Source organism: Labrus mixtus, chromosome 22, assembly GCF_963584025.1.
Source record: "Labrus mixtus chromosome 22, fLabMix1.1, whole genome shotgun sequence".
In the NCBI taxonomy this organism is placed as follows: domain Eukaryota; kingdom Metazoa; phylum Chordata; class Actinopteri; order Labriformes; family Labridae; genus Labrus; species Labrus mixtus.
In genome coordinates, this window is record NC_083633.1 from 13,388,840 (window position 1) to 13,407,918 (window position 19,079).

The following is a 19,079-nucleotide window of genomic DNA, read 5'->3' on the forward strand; positions in this document are numbered from 1 at the left end:
GTGGATATAGTTTGGTACTACACCTTAGCATATGCTTCCTTGTTTTATACCATATTTTACACTAACTTTGTTATGTTAATAAATATGAAAGAATGTATTTTCCATTAAGATGCATAATATGAAATTTGATAAAGTCAAACTAACTTACATGTCTTGCCCACTACTGAAACTGGTTCACTCGGTCCCTGGGGGTAAACAGCATAAATACTGATGATGTATTTCTTATCTTCTTCAAGGCTGTCAATAACATGAGAGGAGGTGTCTCCAGGCAGCACTTTCTCATAGGTAAATCCTGGTCTGTTGGCTGCAGAGCAAAAATCCAGGAGAATCAATGACCAAGAATTTACTCCCACAAGAATTTGTTTCTGTGATGCTTGAAGCCTTAAGTTTAAAGTGATCACATTGTTTTAAACCATACATTTTAATTAGAAGATAGACAAGTTAATCGCAGATGATTGCCGAAATTTGCAAGGCGTTTGGTGTAAACTGATCATAACTGGGTATTGTAATGTTTGCGTACATCTTGGAATGAAGATCTTGAAGCCGTTGAGCTTCCCCAGAGGAGGAGTCCAGCCCAGTCGCAGAGCAAAGAGACCCTCCTCTATAACACGGAAGTTTGACACCTGAGGCAAAGGGGCTGAAAGACAGAAGGCAAGTGAGCCAAAGTGAAATCTAAATATGCTTAGAAGTATTTGTAGATTTTCCTAAATAAATAAATTCAACAAAACAGGTGATGTGTGACACCCACTGGTCTGGGCGGTGATTGTTGCAGAGTCTCCGATGAGGCTTGGGTAGATGGCATAGACAGTGAGGGAATATTCGGTTTTAGGACTCAGCTCAGTCACCACAGTGGTGCTCACGTCTGCCTTCAAATCAATCTGTTTCATACAAAGACATGAGCAAAATGACAACAGTGATTGTGGGTGCAGGAAAGAGTAAGAGACATGAGTACAGAAAAGACCATTGATAGACACATTTTTAAAATCACTTTAAATGCATGCGTGTACCTCAGTGAACAAGGAGCATCCTTATGCCTTGGCTAAACGTCTTTCTAGTATCCATGTCTCCATTATATCGATATTAGATGGTTCATAATATAACGCAAAAAAAACATTTTCCTCTCTTAGCAATGACATGTAACTATTTTTAGATATCAATGGTACAGGTAGAGTATTTTCATGAAAACAGTATACCAACACACACAAAGAAGCAAAGGTATTGTGGAAAGAGGAAGGGAAATCTATGTCATCATCACTGTTCAGGTTGGTCCCACTGATTCAATTCCATCATGGCTGCTATGAGAGATGACTCATTGCATATTGTTTCAGTCCAGAAGTGACCCACAGCTTTTGTAATAAACTGACATTCCTAGGATGATCTTGAGCTCTCTAAAGAATGATATGCAGTGGATGTTTTTTTTTTTTTCGGGGTGATTTTTGAAAAAATCAAATCATCTCTTGGATAGATTGAAGCATAAGTAATTATTCCTACTCGTTTCTTCTCAGCTTACTGACAGATCTTCAAATGATTCTACTAAATAACTTGTGACACAGCAACAACAAATTATTCTTTTCACAAGTCTCCAGCTTAAAAAATAGACAACAGCAGAGGACCATCTAGATATAGAGTTTTTTGGAGTATCACTTGTAAGTCAGCATGTTTTTCATTCTTGAGAGCTGGAATTGAGCTCATAGGTCGTGATTTTTATTTTATCAGAGTCTATAAACCTTCAGGGTGACTGAGAACGTAGCTTCATTTGCAGGAAACAGATTCTGAATCGCAAGGCTCCTCCCAAACTCATTAACTGTCTATGTGAAAATAAGTTGTAAGGTAAGCTCAGGTGAACAGTTCGAAAAGGACCAAACTTGTAATAATGCAGTCTAATGCAGCTACATCCAAGCAAGGCAGCTATCATTGTCTATGGTCCCTCACCTGTCTCTGCTGGTGGGGGAGGAGGTGTCCCTTGGAGTTGAGAGGGGTGACCAGGACACGATACCCGGTGACATCACTTGTGGCCTGGGTCCATGTCAATCTGAGGGAACTGTGGGCCAGCTCACTAACCTGCAGATCTCTGGGACCCACCACTCGCACTTTAACTAGAATTCCCAAAAGATACAGGAAAAATTAATGAGTATAAAATATGTATAATACAAACACAATTACGTTCAGGGTTTTTATCTAATTATACTTCTAAAGTTCTAGTTTTATATTAAATTGATCGATATAGAAATGCAAACAGCTGTCAGTTTAATGGCAGCTTTTTCTTTTCTGTGTGTGTGTGTGTGTGTGTGTGTGTGTGTGTGTGTGTGTGTGTGTGTGTGTGTGTGTGTGTGTGTGTGTGTGTGTGTGTGTGTGTGTGTGTGTGTGTGTATATCAACATTAACTCACCTGGCTGTGATGTTTTCACAGGACGAGGTGGTTCAGAGGCAGTGAAACACACTCTGCGAGATAGTTTGGGAAGCATGGTGTCCAGGAGAGAGTAGTCAGTGCCCAGTAACAGATGCTCCTCATGAGGCTCAGACACAATCCTCCTCAGCTCAGACACATCCGCTCCTCTAACACCTGGTTTCAAACAAGAGGAAAAATACATACAGCATGTCCTTAATAATGGAAAATTGGCCGAAATGAACGTTCATAAAACCATTCCAACTCTTAATGACTTACTGTGCATTTATACAAGTGCCAATTACAAAGTTATCATTAAATGTCTGTTTTTGTGTCTGAGGCCCATGCATTCCCCACAACATCCTCTCCTTTGGAAACCACCAGGGGGAGCTGTGGCATTTTGAGTGATTTTCCTTTAAATCATGAAAGTATGTAAAAACCCTTACACATGCATGTTCTAGGCAAAACCAAGCACTTTCTGAAACCTTCCTCAAGTTATGGCATTAACTGTGTTTGTTAGGACCCAATGTGTGGAGCTGGGCAGCAAAAACACCTATCATAGACCAAATCCAGGCTTGAAAAGTTCTTCTTTCTAACTGTAAAAATTAAAAAAAAACAGTTAACGGAAGGAGAATCTTGTGTGTGATTCATTAATCCATACATGTGTTTTATCCATATCATACAGGCTCAACAGGCATATTTGTTTTGCCCTTGATGCATGTGGAGCTTCTCTGCTGGAGTGATAAACGAGAGGAGCAGACCTCCGTGTCAGAGGTGCAAATGGGGGACACCGAATCGCCTAATGAAAAATGGCTGCGATTAGCACACCCTCGGCTAATGAGCAGTAATTATTGCACCGCTCCCAGCTGAGAGGAGTAAGTTGTGGGCTCTTGTGCTTGTGATTGTCGGTAGAAGAAAGAGAAGAGTAAGTAAACTTGTGGATAAACAGCAGTGTGTATGAGCGAGTAGAAGGGAGGGGTTGAGCTGTTGGATAAAGTAGCTTTGCTGAGGCACACATAATATCAGAATGTGAACATATACAGTACAGGAGCTGAATTAAGACATACGCTTATTCTGACATACATATTTAGTAGATGTCATGTTTGCACGTATAGAGAGCATAAAACTGCATGAGGGCACCCACACAGAAAGAAACATGAGTTTTACACACTCACAAATACCCACACTGAATTCAATGAATTCAAACAGGGCATGAATTTCTAACTGCAAACACTGCAGATAAGCTGGCAGAGCTGGGATAGAAATCGGAGAGGACTCTGCAGTGAGGATGTTGACGGAATTCACAAGTTTTATACTCACCTACTGCAAAGAGAGAAATCCCATTGTCAGCTACAGCTCTGGCTGCAACATCAACCTGGTCCTCCGAGCGTCCGTTTGTGATCAGTACAGCAATCTGAACAACAATGAGACAGGGAAAACAGGATAGACATTCAACACGTTAATTAGCCGTTTTCAATGGATTACATAAACATACTGTAGTTTAACTGCAACCAACCCATGTTGTAAAGAATGATTTGTTTGTGGAGGTAATTCTCCCTCCAAACAGTATTTTGTTCAGATTAAGAGAACCTCCTTGCCAACAGTCTCATCCTAAAAAAAGAACCTCCGTGGTCTTTTGACATGGTTTAACACATAATTAAACCCATGATTAATAAATCAAACAAAGTGGATTTTAAGGATGCTAGCCTCCAACTGAGACTGCTAATTTGCCCATCATGGAAAATTTACACAGTTCATTCTAAGTTCAGCCCTCTGTCAATGAATCAGGGAGGCTGGAGAGCATCAATATGAGAATGTAGCTGCTTTTCAGCATGTGCACCGGCTGTACGATTCAATATATCAGCCTAATCCTCAATTCTCAGCCTTCCCACGTCAAGTGCACTGCTGCTGCTGCTGCTGCTGCAAAATGATTCGCACGCACACTCAGAGATAGAGAGATGATTGGAATGCTAACCAGCTGCGTTACACTGAGACTGCACTACAGTGTAGGACTGTGAGGGAATTTAGCTGACAGAAACTGAGGGCTGCAGGAAAGGCATCTGGCTATTTTATTACGCATTTTAAATTAGACAAGTTCACTTAAAATATATTGGTTAAGGGTCAAAATCCAAGACTAGTATGAATGAATACATAATTTTTCAAGGACCCTTTGATTATGCAGATTGTGTCCATTTTTGAGCACTATTGGAAGACCGTCAGTTTGACTTATTGTGTGTTTGAAACTGTTGACACTACTCGTCATCCCTCATGGACAACCACTCAGTCAATGACATGTTGGATCAGCAAGGGGGAATTTATTACCTCTCTCTTATTCATATTTCGTCCCTAAGCAAAAGATAAATCAAAGTTGAACACAGTCTGTTGCCACTTGTTACTTCTTACCAGACATTCTCTCATTTTGCATTCTTGGAATAAAGCTAGAGCGTTTAATCAGATCCACCGTGGAGAGAAAATGGCAGACCAGTTTGTTTTGTTTGTATTTTCCACCACGTTTCTTTGGAGAACAAATAGAGACAATTTAATTCCTTTTGCACACAGCCAAAATATACAATTTATGCATTTTAGTGGCCAGCTGGAAACAGTGTGGGCTGTAATCTTGAACCAATTACCTCCCAGTTGCTTGTTTGTACAGACTTTGTAATACATTTTTAAAAGATTGAGGCACTTCAGTTTTACAGCTGCGTGGGACAAGTTTAAGGATGTTAATCTTAATCATGCGACTGCTTTACTGTGTCTTTGACCTCAAATTACCTACAATAAGTGAAATCAGTTTGTTGGACTGATTCAAAGTACTTTTTTCTATTCTTTGCTCATTATTTCATATGTGCTAGGAACTTGCTGGGACAATCCCAATATGGCAGGCAGGTTGTCATAAGTCCCAGTTTGAAGCGTTCTACCTTTGGGGAATGGTCCCGACTGATGGCTGGGCTGAACACAGTTTCGACTAGAAACTGGAGGGCATCACCAATCCTTCTGGATCCCCCCTCGTAAGGAAGGTCTCTGATGGTTCTGAGCACCTCCTCCTGGGAGCTGTAGTCTGTCAGGGCAATTCTCATCCTGCAAGGAGACGATTACAGGAGAAGCAAAACTGCATCATGTAGGAACTTTAATTTTAACGCTCCTTGTGATATAAAAAAGGGGCAAGACATCATTTGTTTTAGAAGCTGTTAACATTTTTTGGATATTAACAATAATCTGTAATAAGGTTAAATTGGTCTACCTTCATGACAATTTAAAAGGGTATTTCCCCTGTGTCATTTTTGTTTCTCATGACTGTGTTTGTGTTTTAGTTTTACCTCGGTACATCCCCAAACACAGTGACTCCAAAGCGAACCCCCTCAGTTCCCATCACACTGTCCCGGAAGGAGGAGACGATCGCTGAGATGAAGTCTTTGACGTTGTAAAAGCTCGTCTGGCCCACACTCCATGATTGATCAACCAGAAACACGATGTCTGCCTGCAATGTCGTCCTGCAGTCTGAGAGAAGAACACCTGGGGAATTGATATGAGCAAGAATACCTAGATTGCGTTTGTGAAAAAACAAATGGAGCTGCTCCTGCCCTTGTTTTTATTCCAGCACTGGCCACCAGATAGCACTCTTGTTCCATCATGTTGAGCTTTTTTTCTGTTCACTTGCTCCTGTCATGCAGCCAAAGCCCTACACACATCCCCATGAATTTTTAATGAGACACAAGTGAGCCAAAGAGACTATCAATATTCTGAGCACTACAGCAATAAAACTTTAGTACAGCGATGAGGAACGCTTAGAATAATAAGGTAAACACACCCAAAAATCAGGGTCAGTCCCCTCGCTCGAGCAAACAATCACATTGAAAACACAAGGATCTGCTGCGTTTGGCATGATTCAGACGCATTTTTAAAGTGGAGTTAAAAGCCAGACACACAAAAAACTGCACTGATGCATAAAGGACATGCACATCCACGCATACATTGACTCCTACACAAGCCTGTATATATTCCCACATAGATCCTCAGTACTGTACTAGCTTAATACAGAAACCTGCTGCGTGTGCAAAAAGTCCCCTTAGTCAATATTCTGGCATTACATATGCGGTAAACCACAGTGACGACAGCATTGATTAGGCTAGTGAATAAGAGATAGGCACCACTGATTGTTCTGTAAGTGATAACTCAGCTACTCTGCTATCCTCTATTTCATTACAGAGCCTTCTCGCCCCTATTATCTCACCCTTCTTCCTTTGGCTGCAATCCCAGGATTCACAGGGGGTGACATATGTCTCCAGCCCACAGCGACCTGACATTATGTTCCCCCTCACACACCTATACATATCTGGCAACACACCAAGGAAACATAATATCATCGGGAATACCACTTTGGACCTCTCACCTCTGGTGTTGAGTCACTATCTCTGCCTTAATTGAAGCATTGGTGCACTATGTTTTATCACAAAGGAAAATAAACAGGATCAAACAATGTCCTGAGTTAAGTCTCATATAGGAAGCCAACCCTTACATACACGATTGACTGTTTTCGACTGCACAGATTTCTGTAAAATCACATGAAACATGGCCAAGAATTTGAGCGAGGAAGCATCGGAGGCTCATCTCTGTCAGACAGACACAATCTGAGGTGGAAAACCAGATCAATTATCAAGTTCGTCTGTCTGTGCTGGCAGGTGAGAGCCACAAGCCAAGGATAAGGAGACAGCACATGCTGAGGGATTAGGAATGCGTTTCTTGAAGGTTATCTATGCTGATATCTCAAAGGTTGTGTACACCTCTGTGCTGGAACACCATTGATTTACGCATTAGATGTAGCTCAGTGGCTACAGCAAACGCTGCAGAAAATTCTGCCAGGAAAGACATAGTCTGAGGAATAATGATGCACTACTGCAATCAACAACCAGCAAGATCAAGAGAAAAGATGTAAACCATCAGAGAGAACGAGGCTAAGAACGTCAAGGGGCCATCAGATTTGATCAAGTCAAATTCATGTAAAAGTAACAGTTAGAAGTAGAAAAAACTGCAGTAATTGGCAGAGAAGCTTCAAAGTGGGGGGGCAGGAATATTAAATGATTGGAGAGTCCAAATATTGAAAACATTTCCCGCACTCAGTGTGACAAATACACAATCGTTGCCCGAGGGTCTGTTTCAAGTGCAGCGTACTCGCCTCGTGTGGGGCAGTCAGTGGTTGCAAACAAGCAAGTCAGTCTGCTACCACTCTTAATGTTTTGGTTCTAATTTGAATTTCATGTACTTCATTATGTAGCTGCAAACAAAAGAACACAGAGAACAATACAGCCTATTTTGAACCAGCAGGCTGACACAAAGTTGAGACCTGGTTGTTGTTTCTTGACCCTGTTTGGGTCAATGCAAGTACCTTAGGACTTTATCACATGAGCTTGATTCTTAGTGTCAGGGTGTCCGTCATGTTTCAGTTAATATAGGCTTGTGCTGTTGATTGTGACAGGTTAAAGGACCTGGCCTTCTAGATGTACATTGTGTTTGATTGTTGTCTGTGGACACCACTGCAGGGGCCAAATATATACTAACACATAACAGTCAAACTCAGAGGTGACGAGTGATTTATGTTAGCTCTAGAAACTTAAAGGTGTTAGCAGCCCACAAAATAATTACATATACAGATATTATATTTGGGGGAGGGGGGTGGTTTGTGTCCACCTCACAGTAGAATAATGAACAATATAACAAAAAATAACCTGATTTTAAATAATGTTATAATCTTCATAAAGCTGTGAAGTTTTTTTTTAAAGTATAAGTGGCGACCAACCTGTATTGCACATACTGTAAGTTCACAAATTTTCGTACACAAACGTTGATTAATGGCGCTTTAAGGTGTCAGCTGGTCAGTTGATTTGAACCCTGACAACATGTGACTCCTTGTGTGTTTCCGGCCTGAAAGATTACAGGCAGTCTTTGTGAGCATGTGAATTAAGACTTAACAGTCATAAAGATGCTGCAGCAGCTTTCACATATGGCCTTGGGCTATTTATATCCCTGCATAACTCTGCCCAACAACTTTAACATTCACGTTCTGCCAACCACATCCCAGATGGAGGAAATCCAAACTTTTGATTGGCTGATTGACCTTTTGGTGACATCCAATAGCACCTGAGCGTAAGGTTGTGTTTCGAGGGAGATGCTCTTTGACAGGCAGGCAGACAGAGTGCCGTACTGTACAGGAGGCAAGCAGATGTTTGAATTCCCTGACTAGACACAGTCTGGAGAGAGAGAAAGGTGCCAGGTTAGTGTCTTCACCGTGTACCATTCCATGTGTGGAGATTTGATGATGAAGCACTCCAAACAGACTTTGTTCATTAAGCACCCGCCCTCACTGAAGCCTGAGCATCTGAGTCATAGTTTGTGCTGCCAATCAGACATACTGTATGGTTTCGACTCAGAATTGAGCAAGGATGGGTACCATAAGGGAGAATTCAACCCTTTTTTTAGAGAGTAAATAGTTAAACATAACACAGAGAGAATGAGTCACTGACTGAAATTCTGAATAAATTAAAGACTGGATAAGTAAAGAAAAAGCATGATGGTGGGCTCTATAGTGGTGGTTTAAAACAATAAAGAGATGGAACATGAGGGGGGAATATTGTGTGTTTAAGGGTGTCTATTTGGGTGAGCTGTTACCTTCAGCTTGTGCTGTGACCCTTGGATGGGAGAGAGAAAGGGACAGGAGAAAGATCCACAAAGAGGAGCAGCCCATACTCTTCCTTTCCTCCTCTACCTCCTTCGATCGCCTGCTCCTCCTCCCAGTCTCTGCTCTCTTCGAATCCCCGTCCTGAGTTCCACTCCACAATCATCAATTCTGACTCTTCTTTCCACTTATCTGAAAGTACACAGATGAGTAGAGAGAGGGGGGGGGGAAACAAAGTCATTCAAGGCTCTCAAAGACAAAACCTAATCAGTGGGTTTTAATTTGCAGAGGAGGCTTTTGCAGAGTCATGGAGTTTTTTGCACGCATATCTTACGTCACGTTTCTAAATATATTTATGTACATGGTAAATGTTCTGTGTAAGCAACTTTACTGAATATTGACATCAGCTATTTTTAATTCATTTGAGAAATAAACACAATTATTTTCTTGATGATTTATCGATATTGTTATAATGAAGGTGAATGTACAATAAATAAGTAGAGTGCAGACAGGGGAGTTCCCTGTAAACACTTCAAGCACGGAAATAAAAGCTTCAAAGAGGCTTTAAAACTGTCTCATATACACTCAACTATTAAAAGTTGTTCATGAGAAGTACAAACATTATGGACATACACAAACATCAAAAGTTATTGCCTCAATACATCATTATGGCTGTCTTGCATGTCAGAGTTTCTTCTAAATGCAGCTTTTTAGAAGCGTGCCAGTGTCTCAGACTGTTTGAAAACAATAATATAGAATCTCTTAAATTAGTGTTTGTTACCATTAAAGGTACCTCAGGTTTTTGGCCTCACCTTTGTAATGACTTTGAAATGTCATTCACATCAGGCAAATTACAACTCACTGTGACAGCTTAATGTTTCAAAACTTATAACCCCACTTTAATTATCATAAAGATAAAAGTGCAGATTGCCGACACCCTCATACGTTACAATCGTTTGATTTGTGGGAAGTATAGCAGGAAGGAAATGTAAAATAATGTAATTCAGATAAGTATGTCCATGTCATGTTTGCGTTAAGGGACTTTTTCACAATAAAACTGGCTATTGATTCAGGCATTTTATATCTACTCGATAAACGGATCTATTCTGTGATGTGAGTTTGTTTTGAAGTTATTATACCTGAAATAACAAACTAACTGCTGGGCTTGCAGACACACACTGATACATGCAAAAAGCTAAAGTAGTGTATATGGAAATGTATATTAAGAGCTCCAGAGAGTCAGATTAAGTTACTCATCATTCATCACACATTACTGAGAAGATATAGCCCTTCATGATTGGAAAATGACATTTCATAAAGGCTGCCAAGTTTTGATTAAGGCTGAATCAAGTTTTGTTCCGCATGGTGAATATGCATTTAGGACGATGTCAAAATATAAATGATCAATCTGTTCAATCTCTGTGACAGGACATGGAAATCAAATCAGGATCTAACAGAAAGCTTTCTGTTCAAGTAGAGTAAGAAGAGGAGAGGTGCACTGCACTGATCTGTAACTGAAGTAGAGCATGGAAGGAAGCTCTTTGTATGAAGTGAAGATGTTTGGACTGTTCTAACCTGCAGACCATGTGCACCTGTCCTACACTAAAGGATTAGCCAAACCCCCTAAGGACCTGCCATCCTCCGACATTCACACAGTGAAGATGATTATTTACAGGGGTGAGGCCAAGACAGCATGGCTAATCGCTTCCGATACGTGTTCGCATACTACCCTGCCCATGGTACCAAAAAGAAAAATCAAGCTTGCACCGCAGCAAATCTGCAGTAACAGGCAACAAGTGTGTCTGATTACAGTCTCCACCTTTCTACAGCTTTTCTCCCGCAATATTTCAAAATCATCAATTAAAAGAAAACAGTCGCATTTAGTAAAAACACCTAATGGAGTGCAGTTTTTTATTGATGAGAATCCTTAATTCAAGACAACAAGAAAGCGGCAGAGCCGGTTGGCACATCTCTAAGTGATTTGAATTTGTGCAGTGATGGCATCTTTGAGATACAGAAATCAGACTTCTACTTCTACAGCACAGATAGAGGATACTTCAAGTTAGCATGGGAGAGCTTAGCCCCGGGGCTACAGCTTTACTTGTGGCATAATAGACTGAGTTAAGGCAATCCAGTCCATATTATCTCCCACTGAGAGTGTTTCTTGAAAGGTAATATTGAAAAGCAAGTTTGGAAGTATACTGCAATGGTAGTTACTCATCGTAGCATCTTCACTGCATTAGTGCTGTTCAATGGTCCACTTCAAACGTAACTTAAGGATCCTGCAGTCAAAAGTTTTGAGTATCACTATAGAGAGCTCAACAACATCAGTTTGTTAGGCATAATCAGTGTTTAAGTAGAGTAATCCAACTCCTAAAGCAGCGAGCAACGCGCTGGCAAAGGAATCATGCAGCAGTAAAAGATTATCCTATTTGGAATAAATGAACCCCCATCAGAGAGCAACACGCTCTGCACATTGATCTGGGAAATGGTTCCTGCTGTTATGTTTTACATTAGCTTTTTAACCCCTCCACATGACTCCATAGAGGTATGCATGTGTGCCTACGTTTCTGTGCGGCTGTATGAGCATGTGCTTTTGCAAATTCATAAGAGTCACATCAAAGAGAGACCTGCCTTTACTCAACTACTCATGAGTTGGAAACAGAAGAGATTTCACTTGGCTTTAAAGGTTCACAATCATCCATGAATGCATCACATATAATATATCCTCATGTGAATATATTTGAACTATAAATAAAAATAATAGTGATATAAATAATATATCAGATCAATGGGAAACAATTTTGAAATCCTGACAATTCCTGCGTTTGATTTGACCACCTGGTCTGGTAAAGCCAGAATAGCTTAAGGCTGACGAGTTTACAACCTGTGCAGATGGAAGTGAGAGCTGGCAGGGTTTGAACTCTAATGTAACACAGCCAAAAACCTACATTCTCCCCCCTCACATACCTGTGCAGATCTAAGATCTGTCTCTGCATGTATCTTCCTATTACTGAAGTGCAGAGCAGACAAATGTGGGTTTTTTGATGAACGACAGAGAGAGAGTACAGATGTACACAGTTACTCTTGTATCCATCCTACAGCAGGATTTCTTAAAAGGTTTGCATACATTCTCAGAAAATCAGCAGGAAAGCAGAACCTTAGAGTTTTATGATACCTTCAATTTGATGAAACAGAAAGTTTTTCCTTCATGTCACTGCAGACCAAAGGTGTCAGAATCTTCCTGCAGCAAAAAGTGATTCCCAGTTTTCAGCAAAGTGAGAAAAAAAAAAGCAGAAAACAAAGGAGCCTTGGTTTAAGCCTGACATAAATGTGTTACTGATTTAATCCAAATGATTTTGAAAAGATGAAGTAAAGTGAAATACTGTCACACACCAAGAGAATTGGAATTAAAACTTCATAGCTATTCATGCAAGTAGCTTTGCAATGTTTGGAGGTGCATGCTAACATTAGCACGCTCACATGCGCAAAATGAATATGCTAACATGGTGATGTTTAGCTGGATGACTTTTATGTTTTGTGTTCAACAAAGCTAGTTTAGTCTGTTAGTACACTATAATTAGCAAATTAGTGCTAATCGCAGCTATGGCTCAAAAACTACATCAAGATTTAAAAACATGGCATGATGGCAAGCAAGCAAGGGTCACCAAAGTTTTTGTCCAATGGGAACCAAGTATGCCCTCACAATTTGAGAAGAATCTGTAATGTGTGATAAGGGGAGGCAGTAGCTCAGTCTGTAGGGACTTGGGTTGGGAACCGGTTCAAGTCCCGGTGCGGACCAAATATGGAAGTTGGTCTGGTAGCTGGAGAGGTGCCAGATCGCTTCCTGAGCACTGCCGAGGTGCCCTTGAGCAAGGCACCAAACCCCCTACCCGCCACCAGCTCAGGGGCGGCTCCGTCACTCTGACATCTCTCCATTAGTGCATGTCCATAGAATCCTGTTTGTGCATGTGTGTATATTTCAGTCTATGTGTGTGTGTTGCATGACTTACAGAGTGTAAAAACAGAATTTCCCCTTGCGGGATCACTAAAAAGTAAATCTTATCTTAATCTTATAAAAATCTTACATTGTTCAATACTGCAGTGATGATAAGACATGCAATATGCTTCAATATGTTGATGATGTGATGATTTATCACTCTTCTCCCTTTCTTGAGCGATTGCGCTATCTTACATTGCAAAAATATCAGGTTTATTAAATCGTGCAGATCATGGCTTATCTGACTTTAAGACATCGAAATCCATAAAGACATTCTAAAAATCACAGCTCATTCTAACAAAAACTCAAGACATTCCTGAAATGTCTGTGATCATAAGCCAGAGTCAGATACTCAGACAACATGCTTGCAATGATCCCAAATCAAAGAAAACACTCATGCAGGACTGTATCTGTCACTCACACCTTATGCTGGGATCACACCCACTTTGCCCAGCCTCTCCAAGGAGAAGCTGCATGTGCATATTGTGTCTGAAGCCTTTAGTTTATCACTGCCCCTGCGAGGATTAAATAGTGTTACAAAATGAACTTTACTGTCTCTGGCCCTGATACTCCCTTCTCTGCTCCATATCTTCTTTCCTCACACACATTGGATCACACATCATATGCCCTGCAAGTTGAACTGCACGTCAGCTATTTCTACATAATGGCATTTTCCACCTCACCACTTCACAGGATGGATTATCCCTGTAGGTGGGAACCGCTAACGGTAAAAAAGACGTGCACACACACACACACACACACACACACACACACACACACAGTCACACACATACACCTCAGAACTATAATGTATGATAGGGGATGTCATAGCTGAGATTCAATCAGATCAGCAGATAGCTCCAAAGCTGCATACTGTCTTTTTACCACACTGCAGTTGCAGTCTAGGAACATAGACAAGTCTATACATGGGGAAGAAAAAGTCCCATATTAATTCTACATAGTTTCACCACCTGACAACTTGTTTGTGAATTCTGCTGACATGACAGATGAATGCATGAGATCATGTTTTTTGCTCCTTTTGAACTTGAGAGAGCAAAATCTTTGCCCTTACTTCTGCACATACGCAGGTCACTTTTTCTGAAACATGCATACTCACTGATGCAGGACTTCTGCACTGTGCAAGTACTATGTGAAATAAAAGTGCATGATCTCTGACCACGTGCAGGCAGCTTTCCAGCAATTACTGTACTTTATCATTTTGAACACAAAGGTAACAAGCACTTATATCAACAAGTAATGCTATTAAATGAGAAATTGTGATGTCTAGAGCAGCAGTAAATGCTCAGTGTAAAAACAGTTGGCCTAAGTCCAGACACTTAGCCTGTATCAAATGGTATGTGGGCAGTTAAGACTCCAAAACTTCTCCATAAAGCACCACATTAAAGTGCAGTTAAAGTAATGGGTTTTGACTATAGCCCCAAAAATGGGCCCACACATTCTCACTTACCGCTACGCACAAGTGAATCACCATTATATTCCCAATACAGGTGACCTCTCGGCGGTCAACAGGGGAAGAATTTCCCCTAAGATACCAAAAATAATTTTCATCCAAGCAAGGCAAGAAAAAAAAAAGTCCTGCGTTGATGTAGTATTCCTGCAGAGGGTGTTATCAGAGATTATCAACTGAATGGCACATAAGAGTCAATGAGCGTATCTGTTCTGTCTGTATCTGAGTGAAAGAGTGGGTAGGTGTGTCTAAATGTGTGTAAGAGTGGATGAATGGCACAGACTTTCTTTCTTGGGCTCTGTTGAAGTGCAGAAAAGTTTGGGAAGTGGGGTGGGGGGTGAAGCTGCTGCAACCTGTTGGCTCAGAGAGAGAGAGAGAGAGAGAGAGAGAGAGAGAGAGAGAGAGAGAGAGAGAGAGACAGAGAGACAGAGGGAGAGAGACACAGAGAGAGAGAGACATAAAAAAAGACAAAGCAGTGAAAGACAGCTAAAGAGAGAGGAGGAGTACTGATGAGCTTGACCCTTCTTGGAATGCATTGCTACTGTTTTACAGTGCATGTGCGTGCATGTGTGCGGTGTATAAAGGTGTAGATGCAGACAGTCAAGTTTCCACCTCAGGGTAATAGAATGTGCAGTTATGTAAAACAATGTGAAGGACTCAGAGGTTAAGTCTGCCTTCCCGAAAAATCATACTGATAGGATTGTGAAACTTCACCAATAACATATTTAGCATTGAGCACTCACTGGCTAATTTGTTTTACTTGTTCAGTCTTTCTCTGGCTGTCTTACTCTGCAATATTTTTTCTTTTTAAATGCTAGAATCTCATGAAGTTCAATAAATGTTTTTAAAGAGGATACTGTTTAAAGACCTTTTATTTGTAGTACTATTTACACACTATAGATACTACAATATAACTATGTTTTCTAGCACCTAGTAGTGGTTAGTTCACCAGGGAAGTTATTACAACTAAAGCAAGAGACATGCTTGTCAACTCACTTGAGTGTAGGGCTGTACAAGAAATCACATTTTCATCATTATGGCAATCAGAACAAATGCAATAAAACATTGCAACAACTGCAAAAGAACGGCCAGAAAGCAATACTGACAGAAAATACTTTATGAACACGTGCCAACTAACTCACTCAGCATGCTTAAATTTGAACTATCAGAAGAAGCCGTGGATGAAAGAGCCATGCTCTCATATCAATCGACCAATTAAATGAAGCACCGTCTAGATGCATCGTCAAGATCTTGAAGTATATTGCATGCCTTATTACCACATGCAGAACATTTTTCTCACATTTTGTGTTGAAATGGCAAATAGTTTGAACCCCTGTCTGCTAATGTTGTAAATAAATGGTAATCATACTGAAAGTCAACAAACATACCCAAAGATTAAGCTTTTAGCAAGAGGTATGACCATACAGAAAATAGTTAGGCTACTGTTACTTTAACTTTTACTTTTGGTTTCTTTTGTAGCATTTCCCCCACTACCCTTCTGCAGCAGGAGTTATCCAGATTATATAATAAGGATAATACCACACACAGCCAGGGTCAATTTGTTGAAGCATGACTTCCTGTATTTCCTGCATTCCTCTATATACAAGGCTTGTATACACATAAAATAAAAAAAAAGTTTGACTACCAAACAGCTTCTCAAGACAGAAAAAATAAAGAAAGAAGATAAATCTGTCATGTTTTACAAGCCTTTTTCAGTTGGTGTGTGTGTGTCTGTGTTTGGTCTATGTTGAGGGGCATTGGGTCAACTTTAATGGCGGACTAAGGAATGTAGTGACCGGTTTAATAGGGTTTAGCCAGCTGTCAGACCTGACATGCTATAACTTATCACACAGCCACTCCGGGCTTTGGCCTGAGACGTAGGACCAGAGATTGTGTTTTGCTTTTTGTGATAGTCCAATTATAAGCAATGCCTTTATAGTGATATATATTCATGAGCATGCATTGATAACTTTACCCCAGATAAGGGTGGCAGACATGCTGTAGTTTTTATCAGAATAAGCAAAGAAAATGGACGTATACGCAAGACATACAAAGCTTCAGCAGAGGTACATCTAACAATCTATTAGAACAAACATCAGTTGAAAAACATTTAAATAAATAACTTTGAACATCTGGTTTGACGGAAAATACATCTGCAAAAGCCAAAAAATGTCTTTAACTAGAACAGAAGAATTTTCATTGTGCTTTTGCAATGAGACTTCAAAGCTAGAAGAACCTCAGGTCTGAATAATTCCCAGATGCCATGAAGTACATCGCACACTTACAGACACTATATTAATTCCTCCTGCAGTGTGTTGTTTTCTAAATGTTCACAGTCTTACTAGAGTGTGCATATTGTAGCGTTTGCAAAGTTATTTTTTCATTCAGCACTTATTTAACCTTCTCTAACCTGTCCAGTTTGAATGATACAGCATGATGAAGTGGTGCATTTCAGATAGGTTAAATGCACGAGGCTGTTGGTTTAAACTACTTCCCATTTGTGGGAGAGATAGCAAAGATAGTAAACGAATGCAGTGAAAAAGGTCAAATTTTCTTGTCTTGCTTCTGGGCCATCTGAGCTTTGTGATGCCCTGCTGCTGACCCTCAACACAGGTTATGGAAGTTCAGGAGGGTGCATCATCAATCAGGACAAATCTCACTGAACAGTCAAAGATAAGGCATATCTCTATGTTCCTCTGTGTTTCCCCTGATACTCAATGAATGTAAAGAGTAGCTTTAGCTATGATGTCAAAGCTGATTCAATTTAGAATCTGAAGAGCGCATAATCTTAACCAACCTTTACCACACTGACACCTTCTACTGTAAACATCCACATCATTACAGCCTTGATAGCTTCCCAGGCTCAATTACACCGTGGGTGAAAGCCTTTACCGTTTTTCAGCAGCAGGTGTGATTAGAAATAAAAGGTGTTGTGGACCTGTTGGGGGTATTCAGATGGGGAAGATTAACAAGCCTTGTCTCAGCTAATTGCACTCCTTCTCCAAGTGGGCCTAAACCCTCCCCAGTCACAAAGAGGTGCAGGCACGAAAAGTGAGCTTTGATTAAATTCATGCTGCAGGCTAACCAGAAAACAATCGTGTGCATTGGGGAGTCAAGAGAAAGAAGAAAGAAAACGAAAGCAGGCAAAACAAGCAAAAGCACAGAGAATTAGCAAAACCGCTGGGATTTCAGAGGTAAAAAGTGTGAGAGTTTTATGATGGCTGCGTCGGTAAACTGGGAATAAACACAGAAGGCAAAAGAATCAAGTCAATAGGAATTCCATGCTTCAAAAACAAAAGGGAAAAAGATCAAATAAAAACCTATTCTTTTATTTAACAGCTCCCTTTATTAAAAAGCCATATCAATTCCATAACTGCAATGTTAAGTCTGAAGCCTCTCATAATGTACGCAATGGAAGTACAAGTGAGCATAATAACCTATTAATATTCTGTTGGAACAGCCTTGGTCATCCACTGTTCATGCCTCCTGGCAGCTTTTCAAGGAGCTTCTACCTCTAATTTGATGAAATACAGATTTAATGCATTTCTGAAATCTTCATTTCTCCACCCACTTTTTCTTTTTTTTGCTCCACTGCTTCCATCACAGAGATTATATGAATGAGATATTATACTGTATTCGCCAGTTGTGAGGCACAATTTCTCACACGGTACTTTAACTATGTAAAGATGAGCGTTTGCGTTGAATTTGACACACTTCTTTAAACTGTGTTTTGGTTTATTCGGCAGGTATTTTACTGTAATATCACGAGTTTGAACTACAAAGGAGATGTGAGACTGTTTTTTTTGTGTGTGTGAAATTTGTTAACAACTCTGAGCTGAACTTTGACCACATGCACTTTGGAACATTTCACAATTAAACTTCCAGAATTAGAACATGTCACCTGCTGCTGTAGCGTGAAATCACCCTCTGAAGCTTGTTTTCAGGCGCTTGTATTTCATTTGTGCTCCTGCCTCCTTTTGTGAGGCATCAATGAAACTATTGATAGACTGACAGCATGAGATGCGTGTCAGACCGATCTGATCTTTGTATCAGTTCCTGTTTATTGCTGTCAGTGCTGGCACGTTTGTTGCAGTTTCACACCAGGAAGATGGGCAGCCTCTCTCTGGCCGGAGGCTAATGCAACTCTGACTCACATCCATAAACCATACAAGCTGGGCAGAGTGCCCACTGCTGCCTACTACAAAAGGTCTGCTCTGTGCCAAGCCTTTTAGCAGTAAAAACATACAAACACACGCACACATGCCAACGCACACACACACACACAGCAGAGATGCACAGAGATAGGATAAGCCACACTGTGCTCAGACACAACGTACATCCACACTTTTGGTGTAAACACCCTTTCTCCCCGACTCTTGCAGACTATTTTTTTGTCATGATAAATTAATTCCTTAAACCCTGCGACTTCCCATCTCCTACTGAGATACGAGCTGTCATGGCAACAGAAGGAAACAGCGGTTGCAGCATGAGGGCTGGTTTGTTTGGGACAAGCAGCACCAGAGCAGAGAATTGAGATGCAGCAGAAGTCTGGGCTG

General features: G+C 40.6%; 1 protein-coding gene across 4 annotated transcripts in view; it reads right to left on the reverse strand.

Moving 5' to 3' along the window:
• The window catches only part of col7a1l (collagen type VII alpha 1-like), a 54,276-nt gene extending 39,492 nt beyond the window's left edge, over positions 1 to 14,784 (reverse strand). For 2 of the 4 annotated variants that reach the window (XM_061029467.1, XM_061029469.1), the window contains exons 1-10: positions 14,524 to 14,783; positions 9,049 to 9,247; positions 5,703 to 5,883; positions 5,304 to 5,463; positions 3,706 to 3,799; positions 2,389 to 2,562; positions 1,933 to 2,096; positions 749 to 878; positions 521 to 637; positions 149 to 304 (exon numbers count right to left, since the gene is read on the reverse strand). In XM_061029467.1, coding sequence (XP_060885450.1) covers positions 149 to 304; positions 521 to 637; positions 749 to 878; positions 1,933 to 2,096; positions 2,389 to 2,562; positions 3,706 to 3,799; positions 5,304 to 5,463; positions 5,703 to 5,883; positions 9,049 to 9,124 — 1,252 coding nt within the window. In that variant the 5' untranslated portion in view covers positions 9,125 to 9,247; positions 14,524 to 14,783. Of the gene's footprint in view, positions 1 to 148; positions 305 to 520; positions 638 to 748; positions 879 to 1,932; positions 2,097 to 2,388; positions 2,563 to 3,705; positions 3,800 to 5,303; positions 5,464 to 5,702; positions 5,884 to 9,048; positions 9,248 to 14,523 lie in introns of all 4 variants that reach the window. The other 2 variants (XM_061029470.1, XM_061029466.1) reach the window with 2 other exon arrangements.
• Positions 14,785 to 19,079: the final 4,295 nt, after the last annotated feature.